Source organism: Octopus bimaculoides, chromosome 5 (assembly GCF_046866305.1).
Source record: "Octopus bimaculoides isolate indiv1 chromosome 5, ASM4686630v1, whole genome shotgun sequence".
NCBI lineage: Eukaryota > Metazoa > Mollusca > Cephalopoda > Octopoda > Octopodidae > Octopus > Octopus bimaculoides.
Window position 1 is genome coordinate 111,194,266 of NC_142932.1, and position 15,496 is coordinate 111,209,761.

Genomic DNA, 15,496 nt, shown 5'->3' on the forward strand with positions numbered 1-15,496 from the left:
AACAGACAGTTGGAGACTGGTGCAGCTCTCACGGTAGCCATCTCCTGTCAAACTGTCCAGCCCATGCCAGCATGGAAAACAGATATTAAATGATGTATAATAGGAAAAATCTTCAGAAATTTCTGATTTTGTTTAATTTCTTTTCCAGGTTGTTATTCTTGATTTGGATAGGAAACATTTTGTAAGTAATATTGGTGATGAATCCAGCATTTTACCCAAGAAAATCCAAAAAGCCTTGAGATCTGCACTAGATTCTGCCCGTAATGATATTGGTATGAGCTTCTTTTAAGTCATACATTAAAAGATTAATAATCTGCACATTGAAATAAATTGTAGACAATTTGTATATGTAAAAAACAGAAAGATTTACTTCATATAACAACAGACATTATATATTCTGCTCTTTCTATTGTCTGGTGTCTTTCAGTGAAACATGTCTCTAATTAAGTCTTTATATTTATTAAAAACATAAATATAGTTTTGAGTTAATTATTCTCTCTCCTCTCCAGCTGGGGTAGCCATGTATCTCTTCTTTAGCAAGACACCTATTTCTGTCCTTTTTTCATTCTTAAACCTTTCATCACCTGATACAAAGTCACCTCCCTCAATATCACCCAACTCACCTCAGTTGAGGGGTCTTGTCTTGCAAGTTACTTTGTTGACCTCATTGATGCTGGTGTCATGTAAAAAGCACCCAGTATACTCATCTCTGCCCAAATATTTTGTAGAATGCAGAATTTTATTATCTCCCTTACTTTGAGTTATAACATGTCAGCCTACTCCTTCCTCTTTCTCTCTCACCTCTTAAACACTGTTAAAATACATTTAAGATTTAGCAGTTAGAGAGAAACTGTCCAAATGTATGAAGATAAGCAAACAATAATGACAAATGTAAATATATTTTGTTATACTTAAGGATAGTTATCTTTTGCCAATTAAATACATGCACTGTTTATTTGATGGGCATAACTACAGGGTTTTACCCCCCAGACTTTGAGAGGTCATAACTTTCAGAAAAATGAATTTTTTGGGTAAAACCCTGTAGTTATGCCATTTGATGTTCACTTTTGCTTTATTGTTGCTTTTTCTTTCATTACACATTCTGTGACTCTCTGCACCACATGTTTCCTCTTGTCCTACCTATTTCATTTTGTCTTTCTGATGATGATGATATGGTATGTGTCCCTATCTGTGCATGCGTTTACATCTGTGTCTGTGCCTGTTTAGCATGCGTGTCTTGCATGTGTGTGTATGGGTTTTTATATTACACCATTTGTACAGTTCTTTTTTTTTTTTTTTTTTTTTACAAATAGGCGCAGGAGTGGCTGTGTGGTAAGTAGCTTGCTTACCAACCACATGGTTCCGGGTTCAGTCCCACTGCGTGGCACCTTGGGCAAGTGTCTTCTACTATAGCCTCGGGCTGACCAAAGCCTTGTGAGTGGATTTGGTAGACAGAAACTGAAAGAAGCCCGTCGTATATATGTATATATATATGCATGTGTTTGTCCCTCCCCCCCCCAACATCGTTTGACAACCGATGCTGGTGTGTTTACGTCCCCGTAACTTAGCGGTTCGGCAAAAAGAGACCGATAGAATAAGTGCTATGCTTACAAAGAATAAGTCCTGGGGTCGATTTGCTTGACTAAAGGCGGTGCTCCAGCATGGCCGCAGTCAAATGACTGAAACAAGTAAAAGAGTAAAAAGAGAGAGTAAAGAGTAAACTAATAATAGCCCTTTCTACCATAGACAGAAGGCTTGAAATTTTAGTGGGATGGGGTTAGGGGATTACATCGACCTCCAGTGCTCAGCTGGTGCATATTTCATCGACCCCGAAAGGACGAAAGGCAAAGTTGACCTCAGCAGAATTTGAACTCACTGGGGTCAATCTAATCAACTTAATCCTTTTGTCTGTCCTTGTTTGTCCCCTCTATGTTTAGCCCCTTGTGGACAATAAAGAAATAAGAATTTGAACTCAGAACGTAAAGATGGATGAAATGCTGTTAAGCAGTTTGCTTGGCATGCCAATGGTTCTGCCAGCTTGTTATCTTGACTGATGACGATGATGATGATCCTTTCTATTATAGGCACAGGGCCTGGAATTATGGGGGAGGGGTAAATCGATTACATCGACCCCAGTACTCAACTGGTACTTAATTTATTGACCCTGAAAGGATGAAAGGTAAAGTCGACCTCGGCGGAATTTGAACTCAGAACGTAGTGGCAGACGAAATGCCGCTAAGCATTTCATCTAGCATGCTAACGATTCTGCCAGCTTGCTGTCTTGACTGATAATGATGATAATGATAATGATAATAATGATAATAATAATAATAATAATAATAATAATAATAATAATGGTTTCAAGTTTTACCACATGGGCAGCAATTTTGGGGTAGGGGATGAGTCGATTACATTCACCCTAATATTCAACAGGTACTTAATTTATTGACCCTGAAAGGATGAAAGACAAAGTCAACATTGGCGGAATTTGAACTCTGAATGTAGTGGTGGACGAAACACCACTAAGCATTTTGTCCAGCATGCTAACAATTCTGCCAGCCTGCCACCTTAATAATAATAATAATAATAATAATAATAATAATAATAATAATGATGATTTCAAATTTTTACCACAAGGGTAGCTTGGGGGAGAGGATTAAGTTGATTACATTAACCCCAGTGTGTAACTGGTATTTATTTAATTGACCCCAAAAGGATGAAAGGCACAGTTGACCTCAGCAGAATTTGAACTCAGAAAGTAGCAACAAGCAAAATACCATTAAGCATTTCAAATGGTGTGCTAACGATTCTGCCAGCTCGCTGCCTTATTATTAATAATAATAATAATAATAATAATTGTAATAATAATAATAATAATGATGATGATGATAATAAGAAAGTGAAGATCAAATATATAGAGTGTGTGTTTAATTGGCAAAAAGACGACCATCTGCAAGTATAACAATATCTGTTTCAACACATGATTTTACATCAAGAATCTTGCAAAAACGAATACATAGACATAAATATATATTTATTAATAATTAGTAACAGATTGAAGTGTCTGTAGTTAAGCAACCTAACATTCTTCTTGGATTTGTACAGAAAATTTATTTAATATTTCGTTTTATTAAATGTTATATTTGAACATTTCTACGTGTTTTGCTCATAATTTTTTTTCCTTTTCATTTAGATACTGATGGGTCAAAGAACCTTATGATTTCTGAAGCTTTTCTTCGTTTATTTGTTGAAATGGTTGGTCATACTGAATCTTACATTCTCACCCAACAAAATGGAGAAAAAGTTTTTCAGGTAACAAATTATATTCGAATATCTTTTGGAAAAAAAGACATTTGGGTTTGCTGAATGTTGTCTTTTGTTTTATATAGAAATAAACAGGGTGCAGGTGTTGCTGTGTGGTTGAGAAGTTTGTTTCCTAACCTTGTGGTCTTGGATTCAGATCCACTGCGGTGTATGGGACTTCTACTATAGCACCCAGGCGAAACCAGTCGATATATTAAAAATTATATTAAAACTATGTAAAGTGTGTGTATTTTCCGTTGACTGAACACTATTCAATTTTTTTTCTCCGTGTTTTTCTCCTTGTCTCCGTATTCTTTCTGTTGAAGAGCGTAGCTCGAAACGTCAAAGACTTTCCGTATTCCCGAGCGTCATACTAATATATACTTTTGTTATTTACACCACCTGTCCTCGTCTGTTGTTATTTTTTGTATATTCTCCCATATATATATATATATATATATATATATATATATATATATATATATATACACATATATATGTGTGTGTGTGTGTGTGTGTATATATATATATATATATATATATATATATATATATATATATATATATATTGTTTTGCAAGATAATACAGGCACTCTCCATACACATGCACTTACAAAACATAGACACACATAGAGGGATACGCATGCGCAAATATAAACACATACAATAGGAATACAAAATACAAAATGGCTGATTGTTAAATAGGAAGGACACACATATAAGAAAGAAGAAAGCAAAGGACCATTGATGAGGTCATAGAAGTGTGACGAAAGAACTCTGGCTGAAATATGATTAATGTAATGTAATGTAATATAAAGCTGAAGCAAATTAACACCAATTATATAGTGCGTGTGTTTTTATTGGCTAAACTGGCAACATGACCATCCCCAAATACAACAATATATATATATATATATATATATATATATATATATATATATATATATATATATATATACTTTATTGAAAAGCAGCAACAATATCACAAAAACTGTTACTCAGAGTTTCATATTCCCATTCGTCAGACAGTTTTGTTTAGAATGTTTTTTCACGGCAAACATACTATACCTATACTTTGGGGAATGTGTTTCATATATGATGCATAGATTCCTGGAAATATGTCCTGCGTATTACGTGTGGTACATGGGACAGGCCTTGAGTTAAACTAAGGATTTTCAATAGCAGTGTCAAGTTCATCGTAGTATTTAGTGCTGTGACAAGGTAAAACCTTAGGTTGGAACCAAAAGAGGATAAAGAAAACAGGACACCTGAAGATCATCACCTGGTGGTGATTGGCTAAAGAGGAATTGAAGGTGACAAAGATACATGGAAATAAATGAAAGGAAAAGAAAACCACTGTGCAGACCATGTTGGCAGACTGCTATCAAGGGTCTATCTTCCACTTGGATCTAAACAAGCCATGATAACAATGACGATAATGATTTATCAAATTGCAACCATTGAAAGGAAACCTGCACTAACTTTACCAACTCATCTTATTCCTTCAGTTTATCAACATCTTCACCATCATCATCATCATCATCATTTAATGTCCGTTTTTCCATGCTGGCATGGTTTGGATGGTTTGCCAGGAGCTGGCCAGCTGAAGAGCTGCCTAGGCTCCGTGCCTGTTTTGGCATGGTTTTGATGGCTGGATGCCCTTCCTAATGCCAACCACTTTGAAATGACAAGCAGCATTTGTCTTCTTTATTGAAAATGAATAATTAAGTTAAAGTAACCCGATAAAATCTGAATTTATGGTAATGAAAGAAAATGGTAAAATTTTTTAATGTGGAAGAATTGTCATTTTGAAATCTGATTCTGTATAAATTGATGAAAAATGTCATAAAGAAATATAAAGTAATTCTCTGAGTGGTTGGCGTTAGGAAGGGCATCCAGCTGTAGAAACTCTGCCAAATCAGATTGGAGCCTGGTGTTGCCATCCGGTTTCACCAGTCCTCAGTCAAATCGTCCAACCCATGCTAGCATGGAAAGCGGACGTTAAATGATGAGGATGATGAAATACCTCCCTACTACATACACAATTCAAACTGTTCAACATGGAAATTGGATTGTTGTCATCATTATCATCATCATCACCATCATTGTTGTTTTATTGTCCACTTTTCCATACCTATATGGGTTGGATGGAATTAGTTAATGAAGATTTTCTACAGCTGGATGCCCTACCTGCTGCCAACCTTCACCTGTTTCCAAGAAATGTAATATTCCCCAATAACTGAACATGTTTACATGTGAGAATGGAAACTTGTATGATTGTGACACTCATTTATGACTATCATGCGAAGTCAAGGCAAGAGGATGTTAACACACACACACACACACACACACACACACACACACCTTCTTTCAGTTTATCAAATCCCCTCACAAGGCTTTGGTCAGCCTGGGGCTATAGTAGAAGACACTTATCCAAGGTGCCACACAGTGGGACTGAACCTGAGACCATCATCACCATTGTTTAATATCCACCTTCCATGCTGGCTTGGGTGGGACGGTTTGACAGGAGCTGGCCAGGCAGAAGCCTGCACCAGACTTCTGTAACTGTTTTGGCAGGGTTTTTACAGCTGGATGCCCTTCCTAACACCAACCACTCAGTAGAGTGGTTGGAAAGCAAACTTCTCAACTACACAGCCATGCCTGAAATGAAAATGCTGAAGACGAATTTTATTTTGTTGTCTGTCATAATTTTATTTTTCATTTTTCATTTTTTTTTTTTTTTCAGAAAGAACTATTTATTCGGAGTGTGAATTCAAAAAGCATCCGTAAATTCCTAGAATGGTTCACGGAAACACAGATGTTTGATGTGTTCAAACACTCCCTCTTAGAGAGATCTAGTTCATTAGGTAAGACAAATTTATCATTAAGAAGATGAAAAAAAATTCCTTTATTAACCCTTTGCTTGCCCAAAACATTTTCATAAGTTTGTCCTAAACATTAATGCTTGTTTTCCAACTTTCAGTTAGTTTTATACATTCCAAGTAACATAAAGCTTTCCTGTCATCATCATCATCATCATCGTTTAACGTCCGCTTTCCATGCTAGCATGGGTTGGACGGTTTGATTGAGGACTGGTGAACCAGATGGCTACACCAGGCTCCAATCTGATTTGGCAGAGTTTCTACAGCTGGATGCCCTTCCTAACGCCAACCACTCTGAGAGTGTAGTGGGTGCTTTTACGTGCCACTGGCACGAAGGCCAGTGAGGCGGTACTGGCAACGGCCATGCTCAAAATGGTGTATTTTATGTGCCACCTGCACAGGAGCCAGTCCAGCGGCACTGGCAACGACCTCGCTCGAATGTCTTTTCACGTGCCACCGGCACAAGTGTCAGGAAAGCGATGCTGGTAGCGATCACGCTCAAATGGTGCTATTCACGTGCCACTGGCACAGAAGCCAGACAGCTTGGACGGTTTCGCTTAAGTAAAAAAATACATTGATAGTTGAAAAAAAATTGGGACTGTGTATCATGTGTGATACATGGACTTTGGAGAAATATATCCTGTACATCACTTGTGATACATAGAGCAGGCAAAGAGTTCAGAATCAAAAGACCTTTAGCTGGCATACTATTACTATTTTCATATTCATGTCAGAGATGAATTGTTAATTTTGTGAATAGCCATCCATGTACCATACTTAATATATATACACAGTTGATAAGCCAGTTACTCTAGTATTTGTCCTGAGGTAACATCTCTTATGGACTTGTGTTAAAAACAATAAATATCAGAAAGATTGTTAAAAAATATCTATTAGCAACAGAGGCAGTGTTAATACTGAGAGGTAATATTTATCCTCACTTAAACATGGATGTTCTTTTAGAACTATGCTGCAGTAGATACCAAGAGAGAAACTCTCATATTGTCTTTTGGTGCAAAATGCACTCTTGTTTATACCGCTAGCAGGGAGATAAATATCTGCCACCAAGACCGCCAGATTTTGACGTTCCTTCTCTCTGCTAGCAATATAGACAAGAGTGCATTTTACACCAAAAAGCCAATATTGGAGTTTTCCTCATTGTAACTACCACAACTTAGTTTGTTCTAACAGAACATCCATGTTTAAGTGATAAATTTTCTTTTCTACTCTAGGCACAAGGCCTGAAATTTTTAGGGAGGGGGGGCCTGTCAATTAGATCAACCCCAGTATGCAACTGGTACTTAATTTATTGACCTCTTTGATACCAGAGAGAGAGGTGAAAACTCCTTGCAATAGCAGCCATTGGGAAAACCAAAAGCATTTCAATGTTTTTGGACCTTTTCAATTGCAAACACTTGCAGGCAGCAACATTCTCAGTTGAGAATTTGTTGTCTCTAACATAAGAAATGTGAATAAAACAATCATTAATATTGTGAACAGCTACCTGGCTGATTAAAAATTTGGTATATGCAATTACAGCAGTATTTACTGAAATTTGTCATCCATGTATCATACTTAATGTATACACACAGCCAATAGCCCAGTTACTACAGTATTTGCTCTGTAGTAGCATCTCTCATGGACTTGCAACCTAAGTTACATATACTAGATTGTAAGGCGGTGAGCTGGCAGAAACGTTAGCACGCCGGGCGAAATGCTTAGCGGTATTTCGTCTGCCGCTATGTTCTGAGTTCAAATTCCGCCAAGGTCGACTTTGCCTTTCATCCTTTCGGGGTCGATTACATAAGTACCAGTTACGCACTGGGGCCGATGTAATCGACTTAATCCGTTTGTCTGTCCTTGTTTGTCCCCTCTGTGTGTAGCCCCTTGTGGGTAGTAAAGAAATAACATATACTAGATTGTTAATTTTGTAATTTTTCAAACTATCAGCTTCATCTTCAGGAAAGAAAAATATTCACTATGAATTTCTACAGTAATTTTTTCTTATCAATTTGTTCTCTGATCTGCATTTGATGTCTTATTCCTTTTTTGATGTATATACAGAAGCTGTCTGGATTAAAATTAGGAACTTTTACTTTACAACTAAGAGTAATAATGTTGTTATCCACTTTAGTCATTGTATACAACTTGCAGTGGATAAGATTATTTTTACTTATAGTCCAGAAATAAAAGTTTCAAGTTCAAATCCAGTCTGGTACTTCATAAACATCCATCCATCCATCATCATCATCATCATCATCATTATTATGAGAAAGAGAGCAGCGCATGCCATCAAAGTGACACTGGAGTACAAATGTATGCAGCCCAGTATACCCATCATATCTGATAAGGGTACTCCAGGTACATGTATCACAACCATATGTGTATGACATAGTATAATCTCATCATCATCATCATCATCATCATCATCGTTTAACGTCCGCTTTCCATGCTAGCATGGGTTGGACGATTTGACTGAGGACTGGTGAAACCGGATGGCAACACCAGGCTCCAATCTAATTTGGCAGAGTTTCTACAGCTGGATGCCCTTCCTAACGCCAACCACTCAGAGAGTGTAGTGGGTGCTTTTACGTGTCACCCGCACGAAAACGGCCACGCTCGAAATGGTGTCTTTGATGTGCCACCCGCACAAGCCAGTCCAGGGGCACTGGCAACGATCTCGCTCGAAAATCCTACAGGAGCCAGTCAGGCGGTACTGGCAACAGCCACGCTCAAAATGGTGCATCTCATGTGCCACCCGCACAAGAACCAGTCCAGGGGCACTGGCAACGATCTTACTTGGCTTGCCGGGTCTTCTCATGCACAGCACATTTCCAAAGGTCTCGGTCAGTAGTCATCGCCTCGGTGAGGCCCAATGTACGAAGGTCTTGCCTCACCACCTCAGCCCAGGTCTTCCGGGGCCTACCTCTTCCACGGGTTCCCTCAACTGTTATGGTGTGGCACTTTTTCACGCAGCTATCCTCATCCATTCTCACCACATGTCCATACCAGCGCAATCGTCTCTCTTGCACACCACAACTGATATAAACAGTGCATGACCTTGCAAGTGGGGCCCAGCTAGAATTTTCTTCAGGTTGAGTAGCCCATCCTGTTCAGAAGGTCCCTGAATAAGGGTTGTTTAAGAATGTTGAACAAAACACCCATGTTTCCAGAGGTGAATTATCCAAACCCCAAAGAATTCCTCTCAACACATGTTTATGATGCTCCCCCACTGCTCGTGATCAGAGATGCACGTATCGTCAGCCACCAAGGGACATGCTCAACTGGTTAAGGTCAAACAACTGACAAGCAAATCTGTGGTATTGAGCAGAATATTTTCTGTAACCCATCTTTTTATAACAAGACAAAACAATGTACATCCTTTTATTCTTTTATTTGCTTTAGTCATTTGACTGCAGCCATGCTGGAGCACCGCCTTATTCTTAGCATTGTAAAGCATACATAAAATGATCAAATGAGTGGAATGTTTCATTGGGAAATTTTTGACTTTTCATTATCTTCATCATCATCATCATATGTCCATCTTCCATGCTGGCACAGGTTGGATGGTTTGAGTGGAACTGGTAAGCCAGAGTGCTGAACTGGACTTCACTGTCTGTTTTGGCTTGGTTTCTACAACTGGATACTCTCCCTAATGCCAAACTCTTCACAGAGTGGACTAAGTGCTTTTTACATGGTACCACCGCCAGTGAGATCTCTGTTTTGGTATGATTCCTATTGCAGGATGCCCTTCCTAACGTCAGCTACTTTACAGAGTGTACTGGGCGCTTTTTACATGTTTTTTCTTCTTTTATTTCTATTTATTATTTTTGTTTTGATGTACAAAATGTTTTTCTAACACCACTTTTCCCCCTCTATTTCTTTTTCTTTTCTAGAATTGTTTTTAACACGGGTCTATGAACACTCCAATGATAGTTCAACTGCTGGTATGAAAAGTAATGTGAAGGATTTAGGGAAGAAAATGAAGAATTTTGGGAAAGCCTTAAAAACAAAGTTCTATACATGATATTTCTTCATAAATGTCTTAATCTGTTATTCCTGAATCCTGAATCTCTATGTTATTACAATACCATAATAATTGGTCTGTAGTTCGGCAGCTTATCATGAACCTTTGTTCATTTGATATCTAATCTGAAGTATGATACTGTTGAAAAATGCTCGCGGTAAAATTTTTTTTATTTTTTATTTATTCTCCATACAAATATTTTTTGTTATCGTTCTAGATGACAGTTAAAAATTGCTATCATTCCAAACAAGTAATTGGAATATTGCTAAAATCTGAATTTATAAAATTTTGCTGCTTTGCATTTTTTTTTTTCTTTGTCATTTCAAAAAAAGAAAAATTGTATGAGTTACCTCTCTTGTTCTCTCTTGCTTATTTTAAAAACAACAAAAAATATTTGTTCAAAATTTGAGAGACGTTGGGCACTGTTTGAAATCAATGCAACTATTTTATTTAAGAAGGAAAAGAAAAGTATTATCTCATTTTTGAAATTTTTTTCACTATTTCAATTAATTTCTTCAAGCTGTTGTAAAATATCTTAAATTCTTGGCCTGCAAGTGAGAGAGTAATTCTATAATGTTGAAGGAATCTGAAGCAATGCTGACTCTGTTGAAAATAGTTCTGTCTCAAAAAGCTAACTATGCAACAAAATAATAAGGCAGCTTAAAAATCAGTGCCAAAACAATAAATACTGCTTTTGGTTTAGATGTAAAATATGTCGTGATATAAATCTGAAGGAAAATATGACAAAGTACCACATGAAAAAAAGCCATTAAGTTCAAACACAATTTGATTATCAGATTTTATTTTGTTTTTCTCTATTCATATTTAATTAAGGGAAACTTATTGTTTCCCTTTTTTATTTTTTAAATGTTCATATTTTTAGCATGCCCTTTTTATTAATAGCTTCAGGAATATCTGTTTCTTTCCAGAGGTTTAGTGGAAAGTTTGAATCCAACATGGCAAAGTCGTTAAAAGATTTGTCAGTTATATAAAGCTCTTCTGCTGATTAAAACAGCAGAGACAGTTATCAGCTTTAAAGTAAGCCTTAAGCTTTAAATTTTTATAGTATTTATTCACATCTTGGTAGACTGGGTTTTTGGCAAGGATGCTGTGCAGCACTAGCAAAGGGATACACGCAGTTGAGTATGTCAATATTTATAATAATTTGGCTAGTTGTATCTTTTGGTTTTCTTAATTTCTCATACATCAAAATCATTTGAAAATAGTGGAAATGTGTGTGTGTGTGTCTATATATATATATATATATATATATATACACACACATATACATGCTTTATGTGGAACAAATAAGAAAGGAGTGCTCAATACATGTTGTAGAGGATATGGTTATTTTATTGAAATTGAAACTGAGTATTTGTCTTGCAACTTGAGTTTCAAACTACTGCAATCTTTAGCCAAGACAATAGTAAATATTGGGGTAAATCTTCACCTGAAGATCGCAATGGCATGGAACTCAAGTTGTGAGACAGACTCTCACCTTCAATTTCAATAAAGAAACTGTATATATATATAAGTAAATGTCAAACAATGAGGATGAATGCTCAACACTGCATTGGTGGATAAAGATTCTTTATTTGTGTATTAAGGCTACCATTGATTTCATGTTAAGAAAATATCTTAATATCCTAACAATTTTTAGAGCCGATCACATGGAGGAATGGTGCTTGTCTCCATTTTGGATTAAAACATTTTAGATGAAAATGGAGACAAACACCATTCCTCCATGTGATCAGCTTGAAAAATTGTTAAGATATTAAGATATTTTCTTACCATGAAACCAATGGTACCCTTCATACACTATATATATATATATATATAGACAGGCATTACTGTATGTGTATGTGTGTACTCTTAGTGCATAAGTTGGTGATAAACTATTGGTGAAATAATTTTTGCAACTGTATAAATATTTTCATTGAAGCCAAGTTAATTTTAATTATGTTGTTAATACATTTAGTGAGGCATGACTGCAGTAAAATATCATTTCGTTCCTTATAAATGTAAAACTTTGTGCCTATATAAGAAATCAACAACATTTCAATTTTTGTTTTTCTCCCATTTTGATAAAGGTTGAATGCCCCTTCATTATCAGTAATTACATATGCCTTGATGCAAATATTTTAATAATTAATATTGTGGCATAAAGTAGTGTAGATACATCTTAGTAAATTAAGTTATGTAATGTTTCCTATCAAAAGAGACAATATATTGGAATGATTCAAAACAAGAACTATTCTGTCATTCGAGTCACCATTGCCTCTTTGTATCTCTTCCACACAAACAGACACGTTAATGTAATTTTCAAATCTTTGTGTTTCTTTTGGTTAATCATGGCTTAAGATAAGTCAACAAAAAAATGTCAGCTATGATTCTTTAGTTGAACATTCCACAGTTGAATTAGAACAGTCACAAACAGTGAAAGAAGACATGCACCCAACACCAGAGCTGAAGACACCTCCGAAAGGAGGGGCCCCGCCACGTCAAAACGGTAGAGGAGTAGGGGCCGAAACCAGACGTGGTTCCTCCTGATGATGTCTTGAGCTAACTGGATCCTATAAAGGAGCTGTTGTGGTAGCAGACCACGAAACATAGTTGAAATTCCTCCTGGTTGAAATCCAGAGAAAAATAACAGATCAGTATTCTTTTGGTAGTGTGTGTATGTGTGTGTGTGTATATGTATATATATATATATATATATATATATATATATATATATATATATACACACACACACACGCACATCCACATATTCTACTAAATAAATAGATATTTTAAACGTGACTTTGAAATAAGCAAACACATGCGCACAGAAATTTTCAAACGCGTGCACGCACATACATATATATACACACAGATATGTGTATTACATGTGTGTATGTACATATGTGTGCATATATAAATATATATATATATATATATATATATATATATATATATAATATTATTTTATTGATGGTGACAGAAGTATGTAAACTGTTACTTTGTTTCAGGTAACCTCTTGTCACACAGTCATCTGACAAACAGCTACATGAAACTTCTGAACTTTTTCCACTTCAGTAAAATAGTATTTTACTCTGTCTTTGGTATTCAAGTACTATTTTCTCCACTTTGTTTTTCACCTATATGCTTACATGTGGTTGTTAACATATTTACGCACACACACACACACAATTCTACCCACTCGTACTCACTGTTCTCCTGCTCCCATTCACCCCTGCACACCTTGTACATTGAAGGTCCACTATTTTACCATTTATTTTACCACCGTTTTATTTCATTACAGCTCCACCCCATTCATTGTGCAAGAAACCTATTCTGTTCTGGTCCCTTCTCTCCCAGTTTAACCCTTCATCTCCTGACATGAATATGAATCCAGCTTCTTCTCTGCTGTAGCCCCACTCAGCTGAAGGGAATCTTACTCTTGCAAGCTGCATGCATGGTTCTTACTAGTGCTGGTGCCATTGTAAAGAGTACCCAGTACATGCTGTAAATTGACTGGCATTAGGAAGTGCATCTAATCATAGAGACCAGGCCAGAATAGACATTGGAGCATCATGTGGTCTGTTGGACCTGGCAGATCCTGTCAAACCTTCCTATATGTTCCAGATAGAATGTAGATATTCAGTGATAATGGTCTGATATGACATACATACATACATACACACACAAACACACATACACATATACACACCATTTATTATTCTACATCCACATTCCATGCTTGCACCAACTGTTTTACAGAGTGTTCTGGGTGCAGTTTGTCGTAGTACTAGCTCTATAGAGATTGTCATGTTCTTAAGAAGACAAGAGTAAAGGGTCTGCTTAACTCTGTGTTTCCTCTGCTCTTTACAGAATGTGTAACATACATTTTTCATGGCACCAGCATCAGTGGGGTTTGCATTGTACATCACAAGTGTAAAGAATCCTCACTTCTCTTAGACATGTTTATTTACTGAAGGCAATGTGGCTGAGAAGGTGAATTGAAAATAGAATAATGGCAGATGAACCAAAATGGGTAGGTGAAGAGAGAGTGTTTGATGGCAGAAACAGAGTGATTGGATTGTGAAGGTGAGGGAGTGATGGGAAATAAGAGATGTGGACAATGGTAAGAGCGAGTGATGGATATCAGTAACAAGCTACCTAAAGGAGAGCGAGTGATGACTGGTAGTACAAAAAGTGTGGTAGCGGAGCGTATCAGGTACAAACAGATCTGATGCAATATCTGATACATAGACCTTGTGGTGGACGAAGGATTTAGATTGGTAAGGGTGGCGATAGGGGTACTAAATATAGTTAGATCCAGTATCATCTCTCATTAAATGACCAGCTTAAGTGACAGTAATGGGGGATAAGAAGATAAGTGGGTATCAAAATGGCAAGAGAGGCAGCAGATACTTCTTTGCTTCCATTATGCATGTCACTTTTTAATGTTTGATTTGCCATGCTTGCACAGGTGAGTGAGTGGGAAAGGTCATGTTTTCTCCAGCATCTTGTATTGCCAGTTGACATGGTCCTTCATCATCTCGTTTGTGAAATGTGTTATCATCGGATCATTTTCTCCCAAGTCCTTATCACTCCTTCTCTTCCATTTTCTCTGAAACTCTTTGTTGCTAATAGACATGACATGTATGATGTGCATACACATTTGTGTTTGTATGTCTTTTTTCTCTCTAAATATGAATTGACACCTGTACATCTTTGTTACTTATTTATATTCTGTTCACCTAACTTGGAATCTGCACTTCAGAAATACTATAGAAAGTACCTTTATAAAAAGTACGTGTCTGAATTACCAAGAGCAGATATCTTCACTTAGCTGGGTTACATTGTCTATACACACAATAGGAATATTGGGTACAAATACCCCTGCATGGAGTCTTGATATTCAATATTTAAATAATATTGTTGGGGTGTGCAGATTTTACTGAACTAGCATGGTGCCTCAATTTAAGTACCTGATTCAACTGAATCTTTATTTTATATATATATATATATATATATATGTTTGTGTGTATTAGATATGTGTATGAATATGTAGCAAAATAAAATACTCTGCAAGGCCAGCTATCATCATGGCTGCCATAAGTTTAGAACCATTGAGTAGATTTTTAAATGTTTTTAATATTTTTCAGGTAAAATTAATAATCAATACACATAACAATATAGAGAAATTATTATACAATTACAATAGATAATAAAGATTTGTTTGATTATATCTTTAATTAAACTATTTTCTGGTTTAAAATTTCATGATTCTCTAGGT

General features: G+C 36.4%; 1 protein-coding gene across 2 annotated transcripts in view; it reads left to right on the forward strand.

Annotated features, from left to right (window-relative positions):
• LOC106871751 (uncharacterized) overlaps nt 1-10,549 on the forward strand; it is a 102,068-nt gene extending 91,519 nt beyond the window's left edge. For both annotated transcript variants that reach the window (XM_052968169.2, XM_089352938.1), the window contains 4 exons: nt 149-272; nt 3,194-3,312; nt 6,050-6,170; nt 10,082-10,549. In XM_052968169.2, coding sequence (XP_052824129.1) covers nt 149-272; nt 3,194-3,312; nt 6,050-6,170; nt 10,082-10,212 — 495 coding nt within the window. In that variant the 3' untranslated portion in view covers nt 10,213-10,549. The remainder of the gene's footprint in view (nt 1-148; nt 273-3,193; nt 3,313-6,049; nt 6,171-10,081) is intronic.
• The last annotated feature ends 4,947 nt before the right edge of the window (nt 10,550-15,496 follow it).